At 59.3% G+C, this 18,468-nt stretch overlaps 2 protein-coding genes across 5 annotated transcripts in view; one reads left to right on the top strand and one right to left on the bottom strand.

Moving 5' to 3' along the window:
- IPO13 (importin 13) overlaps positions 1–14,949 on the top strand; it is a 32,317-nt gene extending 17,368 nt beyond the window's left edge. For 2 of the 4 annotated variants that reach the window (XM_049808794.1, XM_049808797.1), the window contains exons 5-20: positions 431–597; positions 1,048–1,168; positions 1,479–1,626; positions 1,792–1,973; positions 2,882–2,908; positions 3,651–3,785; positions 4,018–4,161; positions 4,577–4,657; positions 5,260–5,397; positions 5,495–5,591; positions 7,468–7,520; positions 13,805–13,871; positions 14,040–14,098; positions 14,225–14,314; positions 14,469–14,650; positions 14,767–14,949. In XM_049808794.1, coding sequence (XP_049664751.1) covers positions 431–597; positions 1,048–1,168; positions 1,479–1,626; positions 1,792–1,973; positions 2,882–2,908; positions 3,651–3,785; positions 4,018–4,161; positions 4,577–4,657; positions 5,260–5,397; positions 5,495–5,591; positions 7,468–7,520; positions 13,805–13,871; positions 14,040–14,098; positions 14,225–14,314; positions 14,469–14,650; positions 14,767–14,866 — 1,791 coding nt within the window. In that variant the 3' untranslated portion in view covers positions 14,867–14,949. Of the gene's footprint in view, positions 1–430; positions 598–1,047; positions 1,169–1,478; positions 1,627–1,791; positions 1,974–2,881; positions 2,909–3,650; positions 3,786–4,017; positions 4,162–4,576; positions 4,658–5,259; positions 5,398–5,494; positions 5,592–7,467; positions 7,521–13,804; positions 13,872–14,039; positions 14,099–14,224; positions 14,315–14,468; positions 14,651–14,766 lie in introns of those variants that run through there. The other 2 variants (XM_049808796.1, XR_007507062.1) reach the window with 2 other exon arrangements.
- A 941-nt stretch (positions 14,950–15,890) lies between these two features.
- DPH2 (diphthamide biosynthesis 2) lies at positions 15,891–18,452 on the bottom strand. Its single transcript, XM_049808801.1, has 6 exons — positions 18,270–18,452; positions 18,067–18,179; positions 17,674–17,894; positions 16,841–17,479; positions 16,512–16,697; positions 15,891–16,415 (listed from the first exon to the last, which is right to left on the bottom strand). Exons 1-6 carry the CDS (start codon positions 18,414–18,416, stop codon positions 16,285–16,287), a joined length of 1,437 nt encoding a protein of 478 aa, XP_049664758.1. The 5' UTR covers positions 18,417–18,452; the 3' UTR covers positions 15,891–16,284.
- Positions 18,453–18,468: the final 16 nt, after the last annotated feature.

The following is an 18,468-nucleotide window of genomic DNA, read 5'->3' as shown; positions in this document are numbered from 1 at the left end:
GCTCCCACCTCCTCTCACTGCTTCCCCAGATGGGTCTGAGGATACAGGTGCAGGCAGAAGAGCGCTGTGCTCCCCAGGCACCCATCCCAGCCTGCCTCGTGCGGGTCTGAGGCATACATGCTCCCGAAGCAGGCGTGCTCTTGAGGCTAGGACATGGCAGGGCAGTGCCACCCTGCTGTAACCATGCTGTCTTCAAATGCCCAAGGGTCCACCTAGCTGCTGGGGCTTCTAGCATCTTGTCTCCAGATAATGCTGCAGCTGCAGAAGGGCTTGACATCAGGTGGACCTTGAGGAGCTGAAAATGCAGCCTCTGAGGTGTGACAGGTCCCACCAGCCCTGGGAGATGCCCCTGAGGCCCCCTTGCAGTGGGCGTGCTGGCTCCATTTTCTTTTCCCTGCAACACCTGACGTGTTTCTCCTCCTGCCATCAGGACGACATCCTCTCCTTCGAGCCGGACAAGCAGGCGGTGTACCAGCAGGTCTACAGGCCTGTCTACTTCCAGCTGGTGGATGTGCTGCTGCACAAAGCCCAGTTCCCCTCCGATGAGGAGTACGGCTTCTGGTCTTCAGATGAGAAGGAGCAGTTTCGGATATACAGGTACAGCTGGGGCATGCCTCTCCCTGGGCGGCAGGAGCAGGGCACTTTGCTCCCTGCCTGGATGTGAATTTAGGCTTGGAAGTGGGGTTTGCTTGGCAGGTAGGCAAGGACACAGGCAGCATCTTACCTGCCTGGAGCCTGAGCACTGTGGGGACGCCTAAGGAGGAACATGGAGGAGATTCCTTCCACCGAGAGTTGTTTTGGTGATTCCTTCCACCGAGAGTTGTTTTGGCTGTGGTGGTGCTATGGAAACAAGCTGGTGTTTTGGGGTGGCACCAGTTGCCCTGCCTAGGAAGCCCTGGGAGCGCTCTGCATTGGGCTGGGGCAGTGTCCTTGTGCAGGCAATGCCCGCACCCTGCCTGACAGCGAGAGGGGAAGTAACGTGTCTGCGGGTGGAGTGCTCTGCAGGGGATGGGGACAGCATTTGGAGAGCCCCCGTGTTCTCTGCAGGGTGGACATCTCTGACACGCTGATGTACGTGTACGAGATGCTGGGTGCTGAGCTCCTGAGCAGCCTCTATGACAAACTGGGACGTCTCCTGACCAACACAGAGCAGCCATCCACGTGGCAGGTGAGCGAGGGGACCCGGGTGCCAGGCTGATGGCTACCAGCCCCTTGGGGACCTGTCCTTGCCACGGGGTGTTGAGAGCAAAGGGATGTGATAGAGGCAAGGAGCATGACAACCTTGCCAGCACGCATGCAGGCTCTCTGGGGTCTGCTGGGGCAAAGAACAGGTCTTCTGCTTCCCTGTCCTTAGCGCTGCACAGGGACCAGCCTCCTCAGCCACTGTGGGGTGGTCTGAGCTAGTGCCTGGAGCTGGGGCTGAGGTGGGCCTAAGGGGTCAGCGTGTGGCTCTGACGGAGCTTCTCCCACCCTGGCAGCACACGGAGGCCTTGCTCTATGGCTTCCAGTCCATTGCCGAGACCATCGACGTGAACTACTCCGATGTGGTGCCGGGACTGATTGGCCTTATTCCCCGGATCAGCATCAGCAACGTCCAGCTTGCCGACACAGTCATGTTCACTATCGGTGAGGCCTTTGCTCGCGTGCAGGCTGGGCTGGGGAGGGGGATCCCCTCTGAGACTGCTCCTCCCCAGCAGTAACAGCATTGAAAAGCAAAGCCGAGCATCCCGGGACGTGGGGAGCAAGACCCCGTGGTGCAGTCCTGCAGTCTGATCCCGTCTGTGTGCACAGGGGCCCTGTCAGAGTGGCTGGCTGATCACCCCGTCATGATTAACAACGTGCTGCCGCTGGTGCTCCAAGCCTTGGGCAACCCTGAGCTCTCCATCTCCAGCGTCTCCACGCTGAAGAAGATCTGCCGGGAGTGCAAATACGACCTGCCGCCCTACGCTGCCAACATTGTCGCCGTGTCACAGGTAGGAGCTGGATGCAGATGAACGTGTGCTGGTGACCTGGGATGTGCTCTGTGCACACCCTTTCCTCTGCAAGGATCAGGGCAGGGGGACACAAAGCAGCGGCTCAGGGCTTCTTGCTTGGTGTGGAAGACTTGTTGTCAGCCCTGTTCCTAGGCCAGTAGACCCAGGTGGCAGGTCCTGTGTCCTGCTGTGAGTGCAGAAATGGCAGGCAGTGGCAGACACGACTGCCAAGGGGTCTACTGGGGTATGCACTTGGGTGTCTATCCTTTCCCCGGGGTTTTGTTTGCTTTGATGAGAGCAGCAACCTGCCAGCTCTGCACCCACCAGGCAGCTGGTGCCACTGCTGAGCATCTTGGGGGATATCCTGGCGTTCAAGCCTCTCTGTGGAGACTGAGCTGGTCCCTGCAGTGCCTGGGCAGCTTGTCCCATGGTCTTTCTTGGCTCTCAAGATTTAGAGCAGATGGGACTCAGAGCCCCAAGGCACTAAGAGGACGGCTGGGCTTGGGCAAGCTGCCAGGGTGTGCATGGGAGCAGAGAGGGGCAGGTGGAAGGGATAAATCTCTGCTTTTAGAGCCTGGGGGACACTCATTGGAGTAAGGAAGCCCCGGCTGAGGTTGGCTCCTCAAGCTGTCCTGCTGCAGAGCCTGTCCAAGCCAGGGCCTCCGCTCGTTGGGTGGCTGAGTGAGCTGGCTTAGGGAACAGTCCCTTGTTGTGTGGCTGAGGAAAGAGCTTACCAGGGGACAAGGATTTTGCTCCTTGCCTGTGGCGAATTGTGGGGAGTGCGTGCCACTTGTCTGTGACCACACTGCTGTTGGTTGTTTCGATCTCCTGCGTCAGTCCTGCCTCCTGGAAGGGAAGGGGCTTTCTGCAGCACTCACCCTCTTTCTCTCTCCCCTTCTCTTCGGCAGGAGGTGTTAATGAAGCAGATTCATAAGGTAAGATGGGCTGGTTCACGCCTCTGGCTGGTTCTGCTTGCCCCCCCATACCCCTTAGTTGTGCTCAGCTGAAGACACAAGGGTGCCATCGTGAGTTGAGCTGTCCCCTGAGGAGAGCTCAGCGCTGCAGCCATCGTGTGCAGGGCCAGGAGTAGCTGCTGGCTGCCTCTTGCTGCACTGCCGGGCTCCCACTGCACTTGGGCTGGGGTCACGCTGGGGGGTATGTCCTCATAGAGAGGGAAGTGACCAGGGAGGCTTAACTCTAGCAGTTCCCAGTCCCTCCAAGCCCAAGGATGCCAAGATGGCAGGCAAGTCTTCAAGACAAAAAAGAAGGGAGATAAGTGTGGGGGCAGAGCCCAGGCTGTGCCTGCGACCAGGATGGGGTGAAACACTTGACCCACAGGGGCCGAGACAGGCTGTACAAAGGATGGTGTGCTGAGGTGGGGTGAAGGCCAGCATGGAGATATCTGGGCACCAACTTGGCAGGTTGCTGGGAGGAGGCCAGGTGTGCTGGTGGCAGAGCGCCTGTTCCCTGGGGTCTGCCATGCTGGTAGAGAGCTGCTCCTCTCTTCTGCAGTGAGATGTACCTAGAGTGACCCAGATAGAGCAGCTCAGGAGCTGCAGCACATTGGGGTCCTGGCTTAGCTGGCTGGGCCCCTGGCAGCTGCCTTAGCTAGCACGTGTGTGGTAGGGCTGCAGGCTGGGCAGTGACCTGTCCCCTTGTGTGTCCTCTCTGTCCCAGACGAGCCAGTGCATGTGGCTGATGCAAGCTCTTGGTTTCCTGCTCTCTGCACTGCAAGTGGAGGAGATCCTGAAGAACCTGCACTCCCTGATCACCCCCTACATCCAGCAGCTGGAAAAGCTGGCTGATGAAACGGTGAGTGCCCACATGCTACCTCCATCCAGAAGTGGCTTCTCCTACTGGCTGTTGCCCTGTGGCTGCTGTGTTGCAGCAGCGCTCTTGAACGTGGGCTCAAGAGAGAGTGCAGTGCAGGGAACCCCTTTCTGGCACTTTGCCTCTGCAGTCCTGGTTCCTCAGGATCCCAAAGGCATGACTGTGATTGAGCAGCGCAGTCTGTGTCATGCTTTGGCTTTATTTTCCCTGGCAGCCCAATCCCTCCAACAAGCTGGCCATCATCCACATCCTGGGCCTGCTCTCCAACCTCTTCACCACCCTAGACATCAGCCACCACGATGATGACCATGAAAGCACCGAGGTCAAGAAAATGCCAGTGCAGCAAGGACCCAACCCAGTGAGTAGAGCAGTAGCTCGATGCCCTTTGCCATAGCCTGGCCAAAGCCTTGCTATTCACTGCTGGTGCCCGGAGGGAGGGGTTAATGGGAATGCAGCATGTACCATGAAGAAGGTAGTGCTGGTGCATTCCAGCTCAAACAACTCCTTCAGCTAATCCCACTGCTCCTGAGGTGGGCAGAGGTGACCTGCAGGATCCCTCTTGGCTGGGTGCTGCTCTGGAAGACAGCCCAGGAGCTGTCTGCCAGCTGTGAGCCATGCCAGGCTGCTTCAACAGGGAAGAAAGCTGTCCAGCTTTGGAGAGGGGAGGAGGCAGTGGTGCCTGAAGGTTTGAGTCCAGACCATGCTTAGTTTAGAACCTCCTCTCCCCAGTGCCGTGGGGGCCAATTCTCCTCAGTGCCTCTCATTCCTTACAGGTGGTGGTGGTTCTGCAGCAAGTCTTCCAGCTCATACAGAAGGTTCTCAGCAAGTGGCTGAATGATGCCCAGGTGGTGGAGGTAACTAGGCTCCTCCTGTGTATTGCCTGCAGCTCTGCCTGTCCTTGCTGACCTGAACTGGGGACAGCAAAGGACAGGCTCTGGGTGATGCCCTGTAAGCCAGATGTCTTTCTGGGTTGTCTCGACCAGTGCTGCTTACTGTCACCAGCAGCGTCCAGACGTTCTTGTCTGTCTTGTGCTCCCATCAGCTCTGCTCCTCTCCAGTTATGGAGGCCCTGCCATGAGCAGAGAGGTGGGAGAAGGGGGTCTTCCAAACCTGTGTTCCCTAAGAGGATAGCTCTGCTCTGACCTGGACCAGTGTCATCCGGTGTTTCTCCAGTTTGCTCAGTCCAGTAATGCCCATGTGCAGCGTCCCACCAGCTACTTCCCCCTGGCCCTCGGGGAGACTTCCCACTGCAGTGGGAAGGGTGTTCCTTGGTCTCTGGGAGCATCTTGGGCTGCAGGGCAGGGCACCAGTACCAGAGCAAGTCTGAGCCCTCTTCCTGGCTAGTCCCCCTCCCCACTGCCGGCTCTTCCCTCCCCTGGGACCCATCCATCAAGCCCTGCTACCTGGGAGAAGTCTTCTGACGCCTGTTGCTCACGCAGTCCCTCCTCTCCCGCAGTCTGTCTGTGCCATCTTTGAGAAGTCCGTGAAGACCCTCCTGGACGATTTTGCCCCCATGGTGCCTCAGTTGTGCGAGATGCTGGGGCAGATGTACAGCACCATCCCCCAGGCCTCTGCCATCGACCTCACCCGGCAGGTATGGAGCTGTGCTTGGGGCTGGGGCTGCTGCTCCCCAGGGAGGCTGGGGGTGTGCAGGACCAGCAGCAGCTTCAGTCCTTCTCTCTCTCTTGCAGCTGGTTCACATCTTTGCCCATGAGCCTGCCCACTTCCCTCCCATCAAGGCCCTCTTCTTGCTCGTTACCTCAGTCACGCTGACCCTCTTCCAGCAAGGTACGTGGGATTAACCCTTCTTCGTGCTGGGGCTGTTGTCAGGCTGTTGCATGCATGGAGTCTGGAGGCGTCTTACCAGGAATGGCTGTTTTCACTCCTAGCTAAGCTAATGGGGCCATCTCTATTTCTTGGATTCATCCCAACCCCTGGAAGGTGGGTACCTTCCCTGCAGGGCAGCAGAAGCAGGAAACCCCTGGGCGAGACTCTGTACTGCCGTGACAGCCCCACTTCTGCAGCAGGGCTGGGCGTCGCGCGCTGCAAGGGTCAAGCCGGAGCTCCAGTCCCGCTTGGCAGGGAGGCTGTGCTCCTCGGGAGATGCCGGGGCTCCTCCGGGGGCCAGCGCTGCTTGTAATGGCCAGGAATCAAGCCCTCGCACGAGCAGGAGGATGTGTGTGTGAACATCTGGGAAATGACCTTTTCAGAGTCACTGCTGGCCACCGAGTCACCGCTGTGATGTTGAGGATGCTGGCATCCTCCCGCAGGGCAGGGGCCCCTCTTCGGCTCGCTGCCCACCCTACAAAAAGCGAATGGGATTAGGACAGGCCCCTCCGCACCATGGCTCCCCTCAGCCTCTTGGTGACTTGCCCCGTGACAGGGACAAATGTACCTTGGAGCTGCTGGCTCTGGTCCTTCAGCACCTCCATGTGCGGTCCCCAAGGGGTCTTGTCCTTTGCTCACAGCCGGGTGCTGGGTAGGGTGATGCCGTCCCCCCAGTATAAGCCTCAGAGCTCTCTAGAGAGGTGGGAGAGGCGTGAGGACCCCTGCTTCATCATCATGGCACGGTCCAAGCAAATCCCGCTGCGCTGAGGTGTCACTGGGGTCAGTGGCAAGTGAGCCGGGCTTACCCGGAGATCAGGTCCCTGCTTCTGCCAGCAGCGTGTGGATGCGTCTACGCTGAAACCCTTTTGGCTCATCGCCTGGGGAGGCGGCGATGCCTCCGGGCAGCAGCAGGCATGTCTGCAGGAGGAAAGGGGAGGGGACAGAGCCCGGGCTGTGCCAACGCTTGCACATGAGATTTGCTCAGGCAAGCGGCTGTCCAGCTCGCTGTGTGCCCAGGACTGTGTGCTCCCACCCACCTCGTGGGTCCCCTTCGGTGGGTGGCCAGCCCTGAGCGGGGCGAGCCCCTTCTGCTGAGCCCACGGGCGGCAGGAGAGAGGGGGACGCCTGACCCCACAGGGGACAAGACGCGTCTGTGCGCAGTCAGATGCCAAGGTAGGGTGAGTGGCGCTGGCATGGAGATCTCTGGGCACTGAGCTGCTCTCTCCCAGGAGGATGCTGGAGGAGACCTCCAGGAGGGTCCTGGACTCAGGGTCTCGGAGAGCATCTGGGAACGGGGAGGGAGGGTGATTGTGCCAGGGGCTCCTGAGCAGCTGGTGACAAGCATGTGCACGCCTGAGCCCGGCCGGGCCTGTCAAGCGTTTGCTGAGGTGTTGTCGTTCACTTGCAGTTATCTTCCAGGACCAAACGGTGCTCTGAAGACACCCGCTCAGTCCCCACAGTGCAAAAGCTCTAATTCTCCTTGTGGAGATGGTGCCCAGCTAGCCCCTGCTCCTCCTCCTCTTCCTCCCCAAGGACACGAAGATCTCTACCTTGGCTCTGCAGCACCCAGGTGCTAGCTGGAGACCCTGGGGCTTCAGACCCTTTCCTTTGCAGTTTCTTTCTGTTCTTGGGTTCTCCAAGTTTCATGATTTTTTGTATGTTTTGTTTCTTTAACTTGCTTCAAGCTGCTCATGTTGCCCATCCCCTTCCCCACACACCCCTCCTCCCTTACACTCCTGTTTTCACTTGTAAATTCTTTCTGTATCACATAACTATATGATGTTGAGTTGCTGTTTGTATGATTTTTCTCTTAAGTTACATCTTTATTATATTTTAGGGCCCAGGGATCATCCTGATATTGTTGATTCATTTATGCAACTCCTGGCACAGGTGTGTTTTAGTTTCTTATTCATTCACTTTCTGTTCTCTCTCTTTCTCTTTTTAATTCAATTTAAACCTATTTTTAGCTTTCTGTTGACAACGTTTTTTTCCTTTTAGTTGAATATCGAGTTTCTCCATCTGTTTCCGTGGAAGTTGAAAACAAAACATTCTCCTTTAGTTCTGGGTTCGCACCATCCCCAGGGCAGTGCCCTTCTCTGCAGGGCACCCTCCAGCTGCCACCCCCCTCGCCTTGCCGAAGCCGGCGCGGGGCGCTTGGGGCTGCTGCTGCGGTCACCCTCGGGTGACAGACAAATTAGAGCGTTAAGTGGATGTTTTCCGACCCATTTACCTGCCCTGTGATGAGTCCTCCGGAGCGGGGATGGGCTGAGCTGGCTGCCTTGGCCCAGGGCCGGTGGGAGGAAGCCCCTGCCCGCGGTAGCAGGCCGCTGCCGGGGTTTGGCTCTGAACAATGTGCTTGTGATGGCGTCTGGACCTGCCAGGGTGCCACGCTGCCGCCCGCCCCGGCAGCCTCTCGGGGTGGTGGCAGCTCCTGTGTCTGCAACCTGGGAGTGCTCCCATGCTGCTGGCTTGGTGGCATGCAGGGACGGTTTGCGTTGGTGTGGCAGGGGCCGCGGGCTGTCTGCAGGGTTGGCAACTCCTGTCACCACTGGCAGTGAGCAGGCAGGGCCGGTGCTATGCTCTGTGTGTCTATACGCCTGTTGGGAGCAGCGGGAGCCCAGCACGCTCCTCAGCCCACCATGGCCCTTGAGGGAGAAGCCCTGACGTCCTCAATGCACTCAGTGCCCCCGTTGGAGAGATATCCCCCGGCACCTACCCAAAGGGTGGGTCGGTGGCGAGGAAGGGGCAGCAAAGTTGCTTTTTGCTTCATTTCTGTAACGATGAGAGGTCTGACCACGCGTGCTGGCCGGGTGGCTGTGCAGGGACACCCACCCGAGCAGCTGCCAGAGCTGTGGCCGTCCTGCCCTTGCTGGCAGCCCAGGAAGGGTGCCTGGCATGTCCAGGTGCTAAGCTGTTGGCCCCCTCCGATGGCAGCTCGGCCCTCGCAAGGGTCTTGCGGGATGGAGCAGGCGAGGGGGCTGCACCTTCCTCCCCCCCAGGCAGGGTCTGCTCCTCACGGGTCTCACCTTGATGCCCAGATCCTGCTGAGACCCATCACATCTCGCAAGTTGTATCACAGTGTTTTCTTCCCTGCTTTTCCTCTTGAAAGACGTAATGTAATCAAGCTTATTGGAAAGCGTTCACAGCTTTTGCTGATGCTGGTTTTAGAAGCTGTGACCTTTTAACAAGGGTTTTGAACATGATGGGAGAATTGGTGAATGGGGTCTGTGCGTGAAGTTCATGGAGATGTCCTCCCCAGCTGCTCAGTGCTGGCGGGACCTCTGCTCGAGCACTGTGCCCAGTTTGGGGCACAACATTTCCATAGATACAGACCAGAGAGCCTAGAGAAAAGCATCTGGGAAGATGATCACCTTGTACACGTGGTGAGGAGGAAAGGCTGATGGGAGCCTGAGGATCTGCATGAGTCTTGGGGTGTGTAAAAGGCGATATCCCAGTCATAGGTAAAAACCCCTGTTCTGTTCTCCCCGAGTGGGACAAACAGTCACGGAAGGAAATCATGGAACAGGATCCAGGTTAGGCAGTAGGAGATCTTTCTCAGAACGCAGGGAGGCGCTGGAAGGTCACTCAGGGAGCTGCTGTTGCTTGGAGGTCTTGAAAGGACTCGACAAGCCTGTTGCTCCTGGAGGGCAGGTAGAGGTGATCCTGCTGGGGGAGGGTAGGGGATTAGGTGACCCTGGGAGACTCTTCCAAGGCTATTTGTTGTTTCTTTGGAAAGTGCCGAGTTTCTTTCTGGCTTGGGTCCCTTCTCTGTGTCTGAACATGGCACATTTGTGCTCTCTTGGAGAGAAAAGTGCATCCCTGCTGCGCTTCCATGGGCTGTGCTGTCAGAGCAAACACCACCCATCCCAGCTGCTGGGGAGCTGTTACACGCTGCCCTCACGGGCAGGATCTGCAGGCAATGCTGGGCCAGCGTGCTGACAGCCAGCCTGGTCCCTGGCATGCCAGTCTCCAGACAGTCTACGTCCTTTGGAGGTCCTGTTACGGGAGCAGCTCAGAGGCTCCTACCTCCATGGCTGCTCCACCATGGATCGCTGTGAGGTGCCTGATGCGCTTGCCAGCCCACTGCCACCTGCAGCCACTCAAGACCTGATGTTTTCCTAGGCTTTTTATTCCAGCAACCCCATGGACACCATAGGATCCCATCTTCTCTCCTCACGTGTAGGACTTGTTTCCTGCTCTTCCTTAGCTTGCCCTCTTCCTAGACTGATGATCTGGCGGGGTGCTTTGAAATCCCTCAAGAAATGGCCTTGCCATCCCTGCTTGACTCATTGGTCTCAGGACTTCAAGAGCTGTCTGATGGCAGAGGTGGGTCCAGCCAGTCCTCTTCCAGAGGACCATGCTCTGTCGTGATGCTGTTGAGCATTTGTAGATCCAAGGATTAAAGTCGGACAGAACTGCAGTTCCTTCAGATCCGATTTTCATGTGGCAGGGGCTGTGTTCATCCCAGCCTGCTCTGCCTGTGGAGCCCTTGGTGAAGGAATGCATATTCAGAGCAGCAGCGAGTTTGGACCCAAGAGTGTGTCAAGGTGGAGACTTTCCTACTTCCCTGACCGTCTGCTCCTGTGGTTGATGACCTTGGTGAAAATATCTTCCCTGTTTCAAATGTGTCTGGTTTCTCCTTGCCAGCAGTGATTTTGTCCTCTCCCTCTGCCAGCAAGTACTCTTCTACCTTCTGATAACTCAGAAGCAGCTCCTTCTTCCTGAAATTTGCACATCTGCCCTCTGTCACCAGCTCACAGGGAGCCATCTCTCTGTGTGACAGGATTTCACTTGACTTTGCAGTATATTTATTTGGGCTTGGTTGCAGCCTGTGGGACTGCCCAGTTGGTGTGGCTGACCGTTTTGCCAGCATGTTAATTGGCAATCCACTCCTGACGATGGCTGGCTGGTCACAAGAGCATGCTGGCTTAAACAAAATGTCTTACAGATGCTGGAGACCCTGGAGTTGTTACTACTCAAAGCTAAGTATAAAATAACCAGTCTGCTGTAAGGCTGCACAGAGCGGTGCTGGCACCCTTTGCATTGAGATCTGTCCTCAAACGCTCCCCTCCCACCTTCATTGCGTGCTGGGAATAGCGCAGAGCATCGCTGCTGCTGTGCCCGAGGTGAGCATCCCACCTGAAGGGGTGCGGGGCTCAGCGCCACCCGCGCAGTCGGACCACCCATGCCCAGGACCGCACAGCCGCGGAGGTTGGGGCTTGCACCTGGGTCTCCATCTGCAAACCCGGGCAGGAGGTCCTGGTGTTCGGGAGCTCTTGCCCGCTCCCTGGCCAGTGGGTATCGCTAGTGTGCGTGCTCCCAGTTGCAGGTAGGATTTTGGGGCTCTCCAGCCTGCCTCCCTGTTGGTGGCTGCAGGCACATCCACCCACCCTGGCAGAGCTCCATGCTGGCACGGACCTTGGGAGCGCTGCGGTGACCTCCCCTGACCAGGACCCCAGGAGCAGACTGGGCAAGCGGGGCCTTGCCAGGCAGAAGATGGAGGACTGACCTGTGATGGCCCAGCCACTGCCATCCCCTACCTCCCTCCCTTCTTGGGCTGGTCCGGGCTGCACGCAGCGGTCCTGGAGCTCTCCACCGTGACTGCTCCTCCCTGGCCCTGGTGTCTGGCCAAGCTCACGTGCCCCTTCCAAAGCTGGAGGCTCTGCTCTGCCAGGCATGTGGTCTGGGAATAGGTGCCGGACGTAAGGGCTTGATCTGTGTGTTCTGGGGAGCTACAGAACTGGCTGTGCAGCCCCCCCCACTGTCCCCTGTCTGCTGGAGAAGTGGGGTTCAGTGTCCCTTCCATGCCTGCCTCTGAAGAGCTGGGCACAGAAGAAGAGCCTGCTCTGAAGACCTGCCTGGGGATCTCCCAGCTGCCATGGAGAAGAACCCAATGTCCTTTCCATGCCAGCCTGCAGGACAGCCCTCACCGGAGAGCCAATGCCTAACTGCAGTGGAGGATGGGGTGGGACATTTGAAAGCATTTAAAGACCTGTCCCCATCCCAGAACATGTGAGCAGAGCTTCTCTGACAGAAGATGGGGGGGACAGGCTGGCAGTAAGAGGCCCCAGGGCTGGAGCAGGATACTTGGTGCTGGGAAAGAGCAGCTGGACCTACCTGGTGCTGCTTGCTAATGGGAGAAGCTCCACAGGGCCCCATCTCATGGGGGTAAAAAGCATCTGTCTGCATTAGACATGTGCACATGTGGCCAGATTGGGCTTGCGCTCTGTGCTCCCTTGGTGGAGGTGTCCTATGGGAAGGAGCCTTTCCAATATTGGCACGCTTTCCACTGTGGCACTGACGGAGAGAGGAGCAGATGCTGCAGCAAGTCTGCAGGAGAGCTTGGGGGCATCTGCCTGCCACGGGTCTGGTTTGGCTGGGAGAAGCACCCTGCAGGTAGGTGGCAACCTGAGCATGTTGGAAGACTCTTGTGCCAGCTGAACAGTCTTGCAGCGTGCTGGACTCACGTTAAAACCAGCCCCTTGGATGGGCAGGGTAGAGAAACTTGCAGCTGGGTGGTATCACGGGAGCCAGCTGCCCTCAAGCAGCATGGTGCTGGGGGAGAGGCTCGTGGTCACTGCTCTGGAGCCCGCACCAGAGCCCCAGCGGGGATAGTCTCCTATGGCTAAAACTACAACATGTCTTGCAAGCATTTGTCTGGTATGGGGCTGACTTGACAGCAGCAGGCATGATGAGCGGACGTGCTTCTAAACCATTGCCCAGGCACTAGTTAGCTGCCTGATGTTGGTGCTAGCATGTTGGGAGGGATGGTGCACACAATCTGTATATACACACACAGGTAGACCGTGGCCCCCGATAACCCCTGTGAAGGTCTCCGCTTGTATCTAGCAGGGAAGCAGGTCCCTGCAACTGTTACATCTCTGCCTGGTACAGCGATGCCTTCGGTGCCCAAACCCAAGTCCTCTCTTGCAGCGTGTGATACAAAAGGTCAGAAAGGAAATGGGGTAACCCTGAAACCTGCTCCTCAGCTTCTTGGTCTCCAGCATATGTTCTCTGCACTGGGCAGATGGCTGTGGGCTTTCCCTGGAGAAGAAGGGGTGGGAAATAAGTCTGTTTTGCTCCAAGTAGAGACCATGGCTGTGGGCAGATGGCCAGGCATCCTGGGCGCTGCTGGCTGAAAGCTGTCCCTGCTTTCATCCCCAGGAGTGAGCAGGCTCGGAGGACGGCATTGGCCCTGCACACAGCTCAGCCCAAGGGCTGCCTGCCCGGTATCCTGCTCTGCGAGCTCCAGGCACAGAGCAGGGCCACTCCAGTGCTGTGGCTGCTGTCCCTGGTGTCACAGTGACAGCAGGACAGGAAGCATGGCTGCCATCCCCAGTGCTGGTCCGCAGCAGTTGGCACGGTGGCATGGTGGGCAGGGCACAGATGTGACTGCCTTATGTAGTAGGGCTCACTGTGGCAAGGCAGAAACTCTTCCCAGGGAGTGGAAGGTGCAGGCTGAAACATTTCCATCCAGTAACTGCCCAGTGCCAGCCCAGGGGGGACCAAGCCACTGCATGAGGTGCCACAGCTCAGGGCGTCCCCAGCAGCAGCACTTGACCCCCACAGAGGCCGGTGGGATCACTGTGTGGCAGAAAAAAAAAACCCCAAAGCTTTTCTGATCTCAGGTTTGGCTCAGGAACTGCCAAGCAATGTTGGCGTCTCGTTGTCATCTGTGCCCCGGAGCCCAAGCAGAGCAAGCCGCTGGTCCAGTGTGGGGTTACTGCTCGAACCGGTTGCTGTGACCCCAGGGATGCCAGCATCTTCAAGAGGAGAGGAGCAAAGCACAGAGGTGGCTGGTCTCTGCTGGGCCCTGCATGGCTGCCCTTGTCCCGGGAGCGCTGCCGCTGCCTCTCCTGCTCTGTTGGGACAGGCGGCTCCTGTCCTGTCTCTGTGTCTGAAGCATTTGTGTGTACACCACTGTGGCATCTATCCTCAGGTCCTGGGGCTGGCGGTCCCTGAGCAAAGCAAACTGCCTGGCTGTTTGATTGACATTTTCTTGGGGGGGGAAAGTGATGGTTTCCTGCTGTACTGTGTGAATCTGCCGTTTACCATGAGTGTTCCCAGGTAAGTGTGTGTCCAGGCAGAGGCTGTCTGGGGCACTGGGTTCCTCGGAGGCTTCCTGGCTGCCTCTGCAGCGCTGGGTTTATGCTGCCTGTCTGTGTGCCTTGCAGGCTCTGAAAAGGAAGCCGGACCTCTTCCTGTGTAGCAACCTGGATGTCAAAGCTGTGTTTCAGTGTGGTGAGTACCACGGGCATGGGCACGCGCTCTAAATCGCTCTGTGGAGAAGCCAGCCTGCTTCTCCTGCGGAGCCGGGCACAGACCAGCCAAGAGCTGGGGAAGCACAGGGCTGATTTGGGATGGTGTGCGGTGTTTCTGGCTGCTAAACTGAGCAATATCTACCTGCAGGTGTCCTTTCACTCAAGTTCCCTGAGGCCCCAACTGTCAAAGCATCCTGTGGCTTTTTTGTGAGTATTGTAGCATTGTGCAGTCCCCTGAGTGCTGGGAGGGAAGGAATGGGGCTGCAGGTTGGGCAAGGGTGCTGCGGCCTGGAGCCAGCTTTGGCACTGAGCGTGCCGGACTCTGTGTTGCAGACAGAACTGCTGCCCCGCTGCGGAGAGATCGCCCCGGTGGGACAGGTCGTGCATGAGAACGGGAAAGTGCTGCTGCAGGCAGTGCTGGAGGTGAGAGACGCCGGGACCGTGGGCTCCCCGGGCAGCTTTGGGCTCTATTCCTGACCAGCAGCCCTGTGGACCCAGGGGCACGGAGCCAGGCAGCATGGGTGGGTGCACGCAGGGTGATGCCAGGGCTCAGTAGGGTCTGTCTGCTCTGTGACAGGGCATTGGTGGCCAGGCTTCCCGCAGCCTCATGGATCACTTCGCAGAAATCCTCTTTGCCTTGAACAAGCACTGCTTCAGCTACCTGAGTGTCTGGATCAAGGAGGCCATGCAGCAGGACGGCTTCCCCTCGGCCCGTGTCAGCCCTGAGCAGAAGGAGACCTTCAGCCAGCAGATCCTCAGGTTCGTGCACCCCTCCCTGTGGTGACTGTGCCCCACCTGCGGTGGGAATGACTCCTGCTCCTGCGTGGCCTGGCGTGTCCCTCCCGATTCATGTTTGTCCCCTCCCTCTGTCTTAGCAGAGAGCGTGTGAACAAGCGGCGAGTGAAGGAGATGGTGAAGGAGTTCACCTTGCTGTGCCGAGGGCTGCATGGCACAGAGTACACAGCAGACTACTGAGCACCTGGCCAGGACCGTGGACAATTTGCCCAGACCAGCTCTTCCCCGCAAGGAAGTCCCCCCCCCCCCCCTCCTCCCCACCCTGCTGCAGTACGGCTCATAGAATAACCCTCCACCTAGAATTAACCCACTCGGGACGCTCCTCAGCTAGATTTGGTGGCCGCATCTCGGTGTCAGCATCTTTGTTTCCCCCAGCATGCTCCCCCCTCGCAGGGGACAGGAGTGCCGGCTGCAGGAGGCGGCGACAGGGACCGGGGGGAAGCCTGGGCAGGACTAACCCAGCACGGGCTGCCCCGCGCCTGGGCTACCAGCCCTTCTTTGGCACTTCCCCGTGGGTGCCCGTGCCCCGTGGCAGGGAGGCTGCCCCTGTGCCCGCAGCAGTGGCTGGCTGGGCAGGGGGGCTCACCCCCTGCTCATTTGTATGTGTGTGGTTGGGAGGGGGGAGGCCCTGCACCTAATTATATTAAGAATATTTCTATGTTGTGGCTGTCGTTATTGCGGTGCCTTGACTCTGTCTACCCCTTGCCTCTGGGGAAGAGCCCAGCAGAGGGTGTTAAATCATGGTTGGGATGCTTCAAAGAACTCCTGTCCCCCCAGCTTTGGGAGGGATGGCAAAAACCAGTCCCCCCCAGCTCACCATGCTCTCTTGCCTGGCATGGAGCAGAAACGGTCCTGACCTACATGAGAGAGGCCAGACTCCATACCTGCCAAAAGCAGGGTCCACCCTGCAGCACAGAATGTGTGCAGCCCAGTCGTGTTCATCAGAGCAGGCAAGGGGCTTCCTCATGCTCGGAGCCCTCTCCCCTTTGCCTTAGTTCCCCAGCCCAGCCTGCAAACATGCTTTCATTTCTGGGCATCCCAGTTCTGGTTTTCTGTTCTCTCGGGCTGGTTTTAGTTGATGCACAGGGCTGCACTCCCCAAGTGGGCACCATGATCTGTGTTTTCACTCTGGGACACCTGGTATCACCCCTGTCTGCGCTCCTCAGTCCATGTTTTTTATTCTAGAAAACATTTCACTCGCAAGTCCTTTTCAACTCAACTTTAGTTAGCAGCAGTAGCCCACAAAAGCCTCGAGTCCTGGTGCTGTCAGCTCCTGTGAAGCTATGACCTTTCCATGTAGGGCCAAAGCTGCCCTGGACTGGTGAGCCCTCGGAGGCCGGGTCTGGGCCAAGTACCTCTCCTAGCCCTGCTGCTGCCCCAGCCGTGAGCTCCAGGGTGCCACGGGCATCCCCGAACACACACCCAACTCCTGCTCTCCCAGTGCGGCACTACTGGTCCAAGGCTGCATCCAGTGTGGGGCCAGCAGATGGCAGGTCCGGACCCTTGTGAGACCCTCACGGGTCCAACACTCGGGGGCAGGCAATGCCTGGGCCCCCACACGGTCCTGCTCCTAGCTGGATGCTAATGCTGCTGCCGAATCAGGGTTGCTCACGCCCCTCATCCTCATAGGCAATGGCAATCCCTCGTCGGCCCTGCACAGCCTTGGAGACGGGCGTCTGCCCCAGCTGCTGCTCCAGGCCCCGCCAGCTGCGAGACTCCAGGAAGGAGGCTGGAAGGAGAGAGAAAGGGAATTGTTACCGGGAGCGGGGAGACGGCACTGCCCCTGCACCAGGGCTCAGCCCCGCCATGAAAACAAATCACGAACCAGCAGGGCTAATTTCCACGAGGGCCCGCGTCTGGTCCCTGCAGGCCAGGGTGGTGCTGGTGGGCAGCTGGGAAGCCGGAGGATCGCAGAGCTGAGTGGCGCGCAGCTCCCCTGTGATCAGCGAGATGTCGGGAACAGCCTCCGCTGCAGGGATGGCCGGTGGGAGCTCAATGTGTGCGCAGGCACCTGTCGGGAAACAATCATGTAAGCCTGGTGCTCGCGTCTATCCCCCAGCCGGTGCAGAGCTGGGGCAACCACAGCCTCCAGGCAGGGGAGTAGGGCAGGACACACCACGGGAGTGTGTTGGGCAGCTGGTTTCCAGCCGTTACCTGGCAGCAGGTCTCGGAAATCAGTGAGGTAGTTCCCTGTCCATTCACGGGCTGGGTTACAGGCCAGCTCCAGCTCATATGGGGTCACAACGGGCCGGTAGAAGTCACTGGAGTCCAGCAGGGAGTTCTGAGCACAGGCTACCAGGACAAAGACATCCACCTCCAGGAAGTTGGCCAGCTTGGCGGGGTTCGGCTTCCCCACAGCCAGCGTGTAGCTACGTTTGCCGGCCCGGCGCAGAAGCTCCCGGAGGTGCTGCAGCACAGCCAGGTAGCCCACCACGCCGAGGGTGCCCACCAGGATGCCCACCACACGGGCGTCCCGGGCCCGCTCCACCAGGTAGAGGCGTCGCATCAGGGCCCGGTTGACATTGAGGGTCTCGCGGCGGCTGCAGCCGGTGGCAGGGTCAAAGGAGCTGAAGGGACAGCAGTTCCAGGTCAGCATGAAGCTGGTGAGGGCTAGGCCCTCGGCTCCCACGTAGAACATGGAACAGTCCTGCAACCCTCCTGGTGCCTCCACCAGGAACTGGCGACCAAACTGCCGCACCTCCCCAGGCATCGCGGGGCCAGGAGGGTCCTCACACACCACCCTGGAGAAGACGATATTAGGGTACTCAGGGCACAACTGCTGCTCCAGCTCACCTGAAGGGAGAGAGGAGTGAGAATGAAACATGGCCACAGGCCTGTCCCGCAGAAGGTGGGACAGCAGATCAGGAGAGAGGAAAGGACAGAAATCAAGGCTGGGGACTGACTGCCTACTGCTGCCTGTCCCCCTGGCAGCTCTGCAGAGCTCTGAGCACTGCCAGAGACCCCCCTCCCTGTCCCAGAGCACTCACCCATCGCATGGGCATAGACCACATCGTTCAGCACCACCACACGGCTCTGCCGGTCGGGGTAGAGCTCCCGGAAGGCCTCTGCGCAACACCCGATGTCCAGGGGCTGCTGCCCGAAGATGTGCAGCACCGGTAGCTTTCCGCAGGGGCTGAGGCAGGCCGGGCCGTAGTGCAGCACCGCCTCGGCACCCGCGTGCTCGGCGGCCACTTCGTCCACACAGCAGCTGCGGGGAGGACCCGCTGTCAGACGGGCTCTGCGCTCCGCAGCTCTTCCTCCTCCCTGGCACCGCCGGCCTCAGCCCGGGCAGCTCCGGCCCTCGGCCCTGCCAGGGCCGTTCCGCCCCCGTTCCTGCCCGCGGAGGAGCCCCGGGACACCCCCCACGGCCCCACACCGACCTGCCGTACGTGGTGTCTCCTAGAACGTACATCTCGGCGCCAGTCGCCGCCTCCATCCGGGCCGCCACCGCCGCCGCGTCCGCCAGGAGCTCGTCCGGGAACTGGAGGGCGACCTGGGGGGTGACCAGGGGAGGCAGGCGGTGAGGCCGCGGGGAGGGGCGGCCCGCAGCCCCCGGCCCCGCTCCACCCCCGGCCCCGCTCACCTTGCGGAACCCACCGCCCCGCACGAAGGCGGCGGCGCGGCCCATCTCGTAGAAGCCGTCGAGGTCCCCCCGCGGCGTCGCCGCCGCCGCCGGGCCCAGCTCCCGCCGCAGCGCGGCCTCCCCGTCGCTGCTGAAGGCCGTTGCCATGGCGCCGCGGGGTCGGAGGTCAGGCCCGCCACGCGGTACCCCTGCGCCCGCT

The sequence above is a fragment of the Accipiter gentilis genome, chromosome 8 (genome assembly GCF_929443795.1).
Source record: "Accipiter gentilis chromosome 8, bAccGen1.1, whole genome shotgun sequence".
NCBI lineage: Eukaryota > Metazoa > Chordata > Aves > Accipitriformes > Accipitridae > Astur > Astur gentilis.
The sequence above is the reverse complement of the archived record's forward strand: the minus strand, read 5'-3'. Positions and strand labels throughout refer to the sequence as shown.